Source organism: Oryzias latipes, chromosome 14, assembly GCF_053564925.1.
Source record: "Oryzias latipes strain Hd-rR chromosome 14, Olatipes_Hd-rR_3.1".
NCBI classification, from domain to species: Eukaryota; Metazoa; Chordata; class Actinopteri; order Beloniformes; family Adrianichthyidae; genus Oryzias; species Oryzias latipes.
In genome coordinates this window covers 10,217,705-10,228,414 of record NC_136250.1, presented here as the reverse complement: position 1 = coordinate 10,228,414, position 10,710 = coordinate 10,217,705, and the positions used below count along the sequence as shown (strand labels likewise).

The following is a 10,710-nucleotide window of genomic DNA, read 5'->3' as shown; positions in this document are numbered from 1 at the left end:
AATAAAAAAAAAAAAAGTAGAAGCCCCTCCTTGCTTGTCTGTTAGCATGGGCTCAAAGTGCTTTTAGCAGTTTGTGTAAATTCTTTTACACCTAGTTTAACTGTACCTTAATTTGGGTTTAGTGTGTGTTGCTATGGGCCACAGAGACTGTTTATGTTTTTAAAAGAAAGCTCAAGACCTACTTTTTAAATCTAGCTTTTAGTTAAAAGGAACTTATTTGGTATTTAAATGTAATGGGATCTCCCAGGTCTGGGTCTTAAACTCAGATCTGGGGGCTCCCGTGGTGATGTATTTTGTGAATTTGAGTGAAGGGTCACTGATTTGGACATGGATCCAAAGTATCGTTTCCCCACTTGAGTACAAAGCCAGGTTTCTACATGGCATAATTTTATCATTCTTCTTGCTTCTTTTTATGGTCTTTGTGTTTGTGTGTGTGTGGGGGGGAAGCATTGTGCAGGTTTTAAACAAGACATTTGTTTAATGTCTTGTCCTTTTGTTTTTAAATTTGATTATGTTTTTATGTAAAGCACTTTAAGGAGCATGAGTTGTAAAAGTACAATAAAGTTTTATTTGTCCTTCAACCCTGTCATTCTTATTTACCTACTGTGTATAATCACAAAAGAAGAAATTAGAGGTGAATATGACCAAATCGCATTTTATTGAGATTTTAGCTACACAAATGACCTTTTTTGGCTGGTTTTAGTTTCTGTTTTGAAAAAAATCTACTTTTGTTTTTCATGATTTTATGTTTACCTAATGAAAATAAAATCCCAAAAAGCCTTTAAATGAGTTTGAATATTTTAATTCAGTGTCCATTTTGGAGATGAATAATTTCCCTGACTTGACACAGAAACAGCTAAACTCTGGACTTCATTGTACACACTGCTTCTGCACACTCAACTGTGATGCTGATGCAGCTGCAGCCTCCAGTCACTTCCCCTCCTGACTGCTGGTTGTGTTTGTCACTGATAACTACTACACGGATTTCTTTCCCAGATGCCCCCAACCCCTATACCTTTAAACTCCTTCTTGTTCTCTTTCAAACCCTGTTGCCAGTTTTGTTTTACAAACAGGGCGGAGATACCGTTTCTGAGAGCCCGCCTTTACCCCTCATGTCCTGGCTCGCGGTTACAGCGGGCATACTTGGTTTATTGGTAGACAAACCCTGCGCATGATTATAAACGCCAGGCACATGCTAACGGTGACCTCACCTTGACCCCTTCTCTCATCAGAGACGCCCAGACAGGTGTGTGGACCTTCGTGCTTTCAGTCACTCTAATGAATATTTCATAGGAGGCTTAGTGTGTTGGTAAAAAACTAGGACATGTGGTGGAGGGGGTGGAGTTATTGAGTCCTGGTTATATGTGGGTGTGTTTGTCTTCCTGCAGTAGATGAATGCGTTTATTCCATTACCTTTCTCCCCCCCCCTCTCTCCACATCCCTTTTAATTTCCACCTGTTTTTCCTTTCCTTTCAATGCCTTATCGTTCAGCCTCAGGGCTCATTTAGAGCTATGTCTATTAGCCACACACAGACAGATTTGCATACTCGCACTGACAAAAGAGAGGCAAACAAACGCAGACCACCTCAGCACTTTGAGTACCCTTTCTGTTTAATGTTATTTATAAATGCTTTTTCAGTCTGGCATTGTTTGATAACCACACAGAAAACATTTCAGCGGCACAAAGGATGGGAAAAGAGGGAAAGATGTGTGTCTGTGTGAGAGCTGGAAGAGGAGGGGAAGCAGCACGTGGGGGCGAGAAAGGGGGAGAATTAGAACACAGACGAGGAGGGGAGGACTGGGAGGAAAAGAAGGTTGGAAACAACAGGAGGAAGAGCAGGGAGGACAGTGTGTTGAGCTGGTTCTCATCAATGAGTCAGCAAAACAAAAACAAAAAAATTAGAAAAATGAAAAGTTCCAGTCTCCCACTTCCTGTCAATGGGAAATTACTGAAACACAATAGAGACTTTTTTGGTCTCTTTTTTTTTTTTTTTTAAGAAAACGCATTTTCCAAAGAATAAACAGACACAATTTACATCACCTCTTTTTGCACAGCAGCACAAACAAATTCACTGTTAGGGATCTCTAATCCTACATGTTAGGACACTGACACCAGTGACAGGCTTCTGAACGTTCCCAACATCTAGTTAAATAGACACAAGATGGCAGAGCCCGGCAGGAGAAATACACAAGCGGGATACAAATGTGGCTCCTGAATTTCCATCCAAGCCCAGAATTCTTAGGTGACCGTATCCCACACTTTTGATTGTTTTCTTTTTTTTTTTGCCTGTCATGGGTGTTTGCATGTTAGGATAGCTTATTCAAAGATAATTCTTTGTGCTGTAAAAACAAAACAAAAAATCAGTTTATTGGCTGAAGGACTGTGGGAACCCATGAGTATCTTGAAAAAGCTTCACCTTTTGTAATTGAGCACTTTGGACTTTGGGTGTAAAAAAAATATGAGGTGTAAAAGTCAAAGCAGAGGAAGCATGAGCTGCACTCTGCTCTGTGATCAGAAATCCCTGGACTAATGGGGGTTAGTGTCTGCAGTGGGCTGTGAAGGTGAGCGTTCAGGCTCTGTAAGGGTGTGTGTGTGTGTGTGTGTGTGTGAGAGCAGCTTCCAGCAAGTCCCACAGTCCTCGCTGTCCTCGTTGATTCCTGAAGTCTCCCAGGCTTCTGAACAGCTGGTGGGATCTTTGTCTCCTCAGACCTAGCAGCAAAAGAAAGCCTCTCTCCAATCAGGGCTTGAAGATCTCTCAGTCCATCCGTCTTGGAGCACACGTCTAAATAAAATAATGTATGATTCAGGAAACCCAGTCTCCCAATTTTTCTCATCAGAACTACCGACCTTTGGGAATATTCTTTATTTAAGTTCAAGAAATGTAAAGTTTGTGGCTAAGTCCTAGAAATAAAACATTAGTCTTAGAGTCTGTATTTAGAGACTGTCGCCTATCAGGCACTCTTGATATCTTTTTTTTTACCCCACATGGCTTCAGGATTGCACTTTAGATTCACACATTTTAACTTGCTCTCAAATCCTCCATGAAACCAGTTGACTGATTTGTTAGATCTGAATGGATTCTAAGTTTAGATAACTGCCAGGACAGACTGAAAAAAACAAAAAACAAAACCTGACAGCTATGTTGTTTGTAAGCATTTCAGTTGTATATCTTAGTCACCAAGAATACAGGCGTGCATTAAAACTGCTGTGAAATGTCAGCGTAAAGCCACTTTATCTGGAGATTGATAGTGATTATAGCTATTACAGCTCGATTCCTCCCGAGGACTCTTCAGTCTGTCTGCAGTACTTCTTTCTTTCTTGATCTTGGGGTACCGTGAAGTGAGCGGAGAGGCAGGCAGCCATAAATGACTGTCTTTGTCTTAGAGTGAATGACGGATGGGGGTTGTGCTGAGCGCGCTCTGTGGAGTCAAAAGGGTTAACCGTGTGCTTTCACTGCTATTTGAATCACTTATTGGCTCGTTATTTTATATGGCTGTACAGTTTTTATGAGTACATAAATTCAGCAGTTGGTAGCATAGAGACAACCGATTTCCTGATGTTTCCCATACTGACATCATTGTGACAATTGGGAGAATTTTTTATTTCTCCCCTCCAGGCTTTTGTGTTTTGATTAGGAGCCACCGGGATCACCGCAGAGATAATCGATAACGTACTCGTGTACTCTGTCAGTCGTACTCCTCACGGAGCCAGGAAAAGGGTGTTTCAGGAAAATCGATCCTAAGGTTGCATCACAAACACAAAAGTGTTCATCTCCTGCCTCAGCGCAAGATCACAAAATAGATTGAGAGCAGCAGGGCTGATGACAGACACGTAGTAAAGTCTGCAAGGTGCTGCTCTGCTTTATTAGAAGCCCTCTGGACGCCACTTGGCGGGCCAACAGAAGTTCTTGGGATGCACTTGTTCCTCCTCCTCGAACCTGAAGACCCATCGTATTTACCCCCATCTGGAGAGTAATCTTTCTCACCCTCCTCCCTAAGTAGCTGTACCTCATTGAGCCCCCCTTTTGCCTTGCGACCCCGGCGGGTGCAGTTTTTGCGACTTCCCTTTGGCGGCCGTGGCAGTGGGGAAGGTGAAGGGAGGCTGTGCTGGTCCCCGTGGGGCATGTACGGCCGCTGGTGGTGGTTGTGGTGATTCCGGTGGCGATTGAGGTGGTTCAAAGACTCTCCGTGTTCCAATTCCTTTCCCGGGGAGCCTTGTGTGTGACTCTCTCTTGACAAACAACTGGGCAGCTCCTCTTTTTTTAGCAGTTTTAGGTCCTTTCCCACTAACTCTGGTGGTGAAACGCAAACCAGAGAGGATGTGGAGCCTCTAAATCTGCGTAGCCAATCCCAAAGCGACATAGCCTTGCAGTCACATTCCCAAGGGTTGTCGTTGAGCCGCAGGTACTCCAGTGCTGGCAGAAGAGTCAAAGTGGCACCAGACAGCTCTGTGAGATTGTTGTTAAACAGGTAGAGGGTAGTGAGGCGCCGTAGGTCGTGGAAGGCTTGACTGTCAACCCACTGGATCTCGTTTTGGTGCAGAAGGAGTCGGTCTAAGGCACCCAGACCTCGAAAAGTGTTCTGACGGAGACTCCACAGACGATTCCCATGCAGGAAGAGGTGACTGAGGTTCAGCAGGTCAATGAAAAGATCATCGTCCAAGAACTCCAACTGGTTGTCCTGAGAGGAAACAAAGGAAAAATGCTCTATCAAACAGCTTGCCCCATAAATTATTATAACCTACACAATGCCATACATGGTTTTGTCAACTATATCACATTTCCAAACGTGTAAATCCAGGAACAAGCTGTGCAGGGTTGCAAAATCCCCCAATCTGTGTAGCTTTGTTTTCCAGAAGGCTCTGTTTATTATCAAAGGTTCAGAAATGATTTTCTGCAGCAGCGACTGCAGTGACTTTTTCTTTTCCCTTTTTTATTTGTTTTCTGCAAGAAAATAATAGTGGCATTTACTAATTTGGGTTTTGAACAAAAGGACCATGATTCACTGCAGCGTGACAGCTGATTTGTTCCATTTGTTAAAAGAAATAAACATCGTTCAACCTGCAGAAAATCTCACTCACAATCTAAAAACCATTTTTGATGATACATTATATAAACAAAACATAAAAACAAAATAAAGAATCTGAAGTGTGGATAATTTACAAAGCTTTAAAAAAAACTCAACTAAATATCAGAACTACAGATCTTGTTTCTTGCATCACTCAGACCAATAAAGTTACAGCAAAGCAAATTGAATGTGTAAAAAATTATCATGATTAAAAAAAAACAATAAATTTAAATTGCAATCCTTCCCCTACAAAGTAAAATAGTTTTTGTTTTTGTTTTTTTGGGCCAAAGAATTAACTTAATAAAAAAATACAAACAAAGTAAATTATTAAAAAAGCAAAGATTATACAAAAATATATTAACCTAATCTAACTTTGTGAAATTACATTTCTTTTCTACTGAAATGCTTTTTTTTTCTACTTAGCACTTTTTTTTATTGCTCTTTTTTATGCTTCTCAACTTTTACTGCATTTTTTTATTAGATATTTCTAAATCTTCCATTTAATGTTGTTCAGATAATAAGTCTGTCACTGACATTATTTCTGTTTTATCAAACACGTTTTTTTCTGCCTTTATCTGTTGTTGTTTCTGCAGTTGCTCTTGTATTTTTTTAAACCATATTGTCTGCCGTATTGAGATTGTGTTGTTCTGTTTGGCTGTAGGCTTGTAATGTTCACCCTAAAGCCAGTGTAGCATTTGATCAGGGTCACAGAGTCACGCTGATAGATCACTGCTAATATAATGGTATTGTGGCTGCAGAAGAGCATTGGTCAAGCACCTGTAAGTAGAGGTATTGGAGGTTCTGTAGGCCTGAAAAGATGCCTGGAGGCAGACTGATTAGACCACAGCGGTACAGATGCAGGGCGTGCAGACGACCCAAACCAAGGAAGGTGTCTGAGGCAATGGCCTTTAGGTGCCGGTTGTCCCCCAGGTCAAGCTCTTCTAAGCGATCAAATCCGTGGAATGTGGATGGTTGAATATAGGAGATGTTGTTGGAGTAAAGCCAGAGCATGGTGGTGGTGGGGGAGAAGTGGCCGCGGAGTAACCTCTGGATCTTGTTGTTTTGCAGGAAAACCCGCTCACTCTGAGCGGGGATGCCCTCCGGCACGGCATGGAAGTTGTGAGCCTGGCAGGAAACAGTGCTTGGTAAAGTGTAGCAGATGCAGTGGTGAGGGCAGGGCATGGAGAGATCCAGGCCCCACAGCACCAACAGTAACTCCACCCCACCATAACCTGAGGGGAAAAAAGCAAGATAGAGGAAATGAGGGTGAGACAAGCAGAATGTCACAAATGTCTCTCAAACATGCACCAATGTCCATTTTGTCCTTTTCAAACATCCATTCCCATGTTGTTCCACCGTTCTGATATAAAACAATATTTTTTTTTACATTTGTTGACCTCCATTATCATTTTTTTTGCTGCTTTAACCTTGAAAAATCCAACAATACTCCATCAGCCATACACAGAAATCTGAGCCAGAGTGTAGCCTCTGTCTGTGTGGCAGCAGGATTATAACAGAGATGTTTACACCTTTTTGTTTCCTATGTTACTTGTAACAGTCCTGGCAATAGGGCACAAACCAACACAAACAACAACCTATCATGAACAAACTCAAATCCTTTTCTAGCCGACAGAAAATCTATTTTTCCTTCTGCTGACAAACGCACGCCTGAACACGATCCTGCAATGAGGGAAAACAGGAGTTGGAGGAATCCAGGAAAATACCTGTACCTGACCAGAGAATTGGATATTATTGTATTTTTTTCAGAGGCCCTTTCTAAGACCCAACATTATTTTTTTTATCTTTCTTTCCAGCATGCAGTTATTCCAACGTTTAATATCTTTTGGAGCTGGAGAAAAAAAAGAAGGGGAATAGCACTAATGCTGAGTATTGTCTGAATTGAGCTAAAGACTGAATAAAATGCTGCTGACCTTGTGGTTAATTGTATGAGGAGATGTGGTTAACATATCTAAATTACAAAAAGGATTAATACTTTATTGGTAAAGTTTGTACATTTTTTTTCTATGCATGAGAGAGTAAGAAACAGAATTTCGATTCATTGTATGCCGAGTAAATGTGAAGAATCAACAATAAAGTTGACTTTGAAATTAAAAAATATCTGGTAAAAAGAGAAACATAAAACAAGTAAAGCATAATTTTAATTTCACAGCAACTTTTATTTAAAGAAAAGTCAACAAAACTTAAATTATACTCTAAATGACCCTCCTACATAGTACATAGGGCATCTAACATAAAAGGGGTCCATTCGATTGATCATATGCATAAAGGGCTCTATTTAATTAGTTAAATACCTCACGCTGCCACAAGATTGTTTTAGCATGATTGTAAACGTGCGGTTTTCGCCGTCTTTTATGAAACTCATATTGCAGGATTGCGATGATTATACATGTCTGATTTAAAGTTGTTTCTGTTATCCTTTAAGCATATCCCTTCAGGGGTCACCACAGCAAATCCCAGAGATTTTTATGCTGGATTCCAGACACAAACTTGCATTTTTATCCAGGCTGGGGACAGGCACAGGGTGGGGTTTGCAAATACTGTCCTAAATAAAAAAGAACACTTATGGGGCTAAAGCTTGTCTTCCTGCTGTTTTTAATCTTTCACCATTGGTAGCAATGGGCATCTTGCAAAGATGCAGAGATATTTTTGTGTCAGTGAAACTGCCAAATCATCTGTTTTGACCCCGTCTATGACCTGGTAAGAACCATAACAACAGAATGTACATGCATGTACAACATCCTCTCAGAATGTCAGTCTGCATGGTTGTGCGCCTATATTTCAGAGATATGTTGCATTTGACAAGAGCAACCTTTTCATTTCTATACCTGCTTCCTCCTGCTGTTCAGAGCACACGCCATGCTGACACTCATTTCTATGTGAGCTCTGGAATCCCCAAGCATGAATCTTTTTTTATCACTGGGGTGAACTGGAACACACGAAGGGCAGTTTTCTGTTCATTTGAAGTGAAGGTTGGTGATCACTGCAGTCAGTGCCTTTTGGCAGTTTGGTGAAATAGTTCAAAAAGAAATTAGGAATTCCATGCGGTTGGGTGAAGAACCAAAGAAGAATCTGTACAATGCGTATGTTTGTTAAAATTCCAAATGCGCTCTGTGGGTAGTAAACACTCCAGTCAATGTCATCTTGATGGCAGCATATGTTCATTTAAAATGTACTTTCTTATTAGTGGCAGATGGGAAAGCCATGTGCACTCATGTCCATATCTAGAATAATAAACAAATGCAGCTTGGGGACACGAGACCATGTGATGTGTCATAGACTGATTTAATGGTTGAGGAGGGATTAAACACAGAATACTTGATGGGGAGTTCTAGACATGTGCAGAACAGTCACCTTTAGAAAAATGTTTCGTTCTATACGAGACCCAGCAAGTAGTGTTAAACGGAATGAATCCATCTCTCGTTTTTTGGCCCCTTTTGTGTTCTCTCCTTTGCTTTATCAGTCCATCTGTGTCACCCTTGGTTGCTTCATGCTTGTCTGCCTGCTTTCTGCAGACTGCTTCCTCTTGTTTCCCTCCACAGCTTTATCTTTTTGCTCTGCCCCACATGCTGCGTCAGTTAATTAGGTGCAGAACTGCAGCTTTTTCCTTTTTTTTTTTTTTTTTTTGGGGGGGGGGGGGTCTGAAATATAGAATACATTTCGTCTTTGAGATGTTGAGAAATGATTGGTCAAATTTCCTAAAATATTTTTGCATGCAAATGCTTTAATCTAATTTAGCATTGTAGTTGCAGAACCGAGGGGGGGGGGGGGGGGCGCTCATCTCTTAGAGGGCTCAAAACTCTCCTAGATCTTTTACGTCCCATTATCTGTTTAGTGAGTTAAAGATAAAAAAGGAATCAAACACATTCAATACACTAGACCATTTGAGCCCATTTGAAGACCTCTGTAGCATCTTTTTCTCACAAAGTTGCTGCCATATTTCAGCTTTTGGACAGAAAGGCTTAAATCATCCCCATCACTTCTGGGAAGATTTCCTGGAATCTCTGAGTCCTGCTGCATAGATTTGTTTTAGTGAAGCTGCAGACGGATAATCAGTGTTCTGAACTGACTAAATGCTGTGTTTTCAGTTTATCCTGTAGGTATGAAATGAGGCCAAGGCTTCAGTTTCGTAAAGCTCCTCCATTAAAATAAGAACCTTCTCACTGTGAGCATGTCAACAAGTGATAGGCTTCTAAGTATTTAGTCCATTTCCTGCTCTAATTTTAAAGTTAATTCAAATGCATACATTTTCAAGTCTGACAGTTTTTAGCTTCATACAAAGAAAATCAAAAAAATGAGCCATTGATACTAAAGAGCTTCCAATAGCCTGTGTTCCATACCAAAGGGTGCATCATCAATGAATGATTATTTTTGAAATTATGTCCAATATAAGGCACACCAAACTATAAAACCCAGTAGGTTAAGCAAGATAAAAGACTCAGAAATAAGCCCGTCAGACTTTAATAACTGCATTCAGAGTAACTAAAACTTGTTTGAAGCACGCTACATGTTAGAAGCGTTCTTGTATTTACAAAACCTATAACCCCCAACCTTAATTGCAACATGCAAAAAAACAGACTGATATACCGATAAAACAAACACACAAAACACGTAAAGAAAAACAGTCAGACACTGTTAACCGTGACACCCAACCAAACAGACAGGACAGAGCGTCGTGTAACTCTTAAACTCTCCTCAACATCAGTAAACTCGACCACAATGGGTCCATATATAAAGCGCTCCGGAGTATAGGACGCACTGTCATTTTTGAAAAAGAAATTAAAGCTTTTGAGTGTACCTTATGTGCGCAAAATTCAGTACCCTAAACTTTGCAGATGTTACCTGAACTTTGCTCAGAGTTAACAAATTCATATTAAACTCATAAATGTTTGCTGTTGTTTGTTCTATTTTTTAAATAACCATTATCATACCAGGAAGTCCCATTGAGATAATATCTCTTTTACAAGGGAGACATGGCCTGAATGGCACCATCACAATAAAACCATACAGTTAAAACAATAAATTAGAAATAAAATACAATCAAAATGAGCAGTATAACAATAATAAAAAGACTGAATTATGAGTTACACAGTCAGGTTAAGAATGACGTGCATATTTCTTTAAAAAAAGCTCAAAAAGCTTTGCTTTAAAGCAATCCAAGGAAATTAGTTCACATAGACACAAAAAGTCTTTGCGGAACTTTTTCTGTTTAATCTATAGTAAAAAACACAATTGGTAAGTTAAAAAAAACACACACACACACTGCACGATCTGTGTCAAGCAGGACTCAGCATCTTATTTATGATAATACATACTTTATCGGATTAAAACATATATAAGAAAACAAAAAAATAATAAAATCCTAATATTTACTATATAAAGGATGAATGAAACCTGTCTGATACTCATGTTTGAGCTAAAATGCTACAAATTTGAGATTTAGAAATTGCTGTTGTAGTAAAAAACAATCGCTCTGGTCATGCATCGATTGTTTCTAATGTTAACAGTTTAAAAAAAAAGAAAGATCATTGGAAGTGATTATCAAGTTAGAATAAAGCAATGCTGTAAACGTCTCATGGAAAATGAGAAGAACGTGCAGAAAGAAAATATGTAAATGTGAACATG

At 39.9% G+C, this 10,710-nt stretch overlaps 1 protein-coding gene across 1 annotated transcript in view; it reads right to left on the bottom strand.

Moving 5' to 3' along the window:
* Positions 1 to 1,593: 1,593 nt before the first annotated feature.
* rtn4rl1a (reticulon 4 receptor-like 1a) overlaps positions 1,594 to 10,710 on the bottom strand; it is a 104,555-nt gene continuing 95,438 nt past the window's right edge. The window contains exons 2-3 of the mRNA XM_023962835.2: positions 5,845 to 6,299; positions 1,594 to 4,680 (exon numbers count right to left, since the gene is read on the bottom strand). Coding sequence (XP_023818603.1) covers positions 3,781 to 4,680; positions 5,845 to 6,299 — 1,355 coding nt within the window. The 3' untranslated portion in view covers positions 1,594 to 3,780. The remainder of the gene's footprint in view (positions 4,681 to 5,844; positions 6,300 to 10,710) is intronic.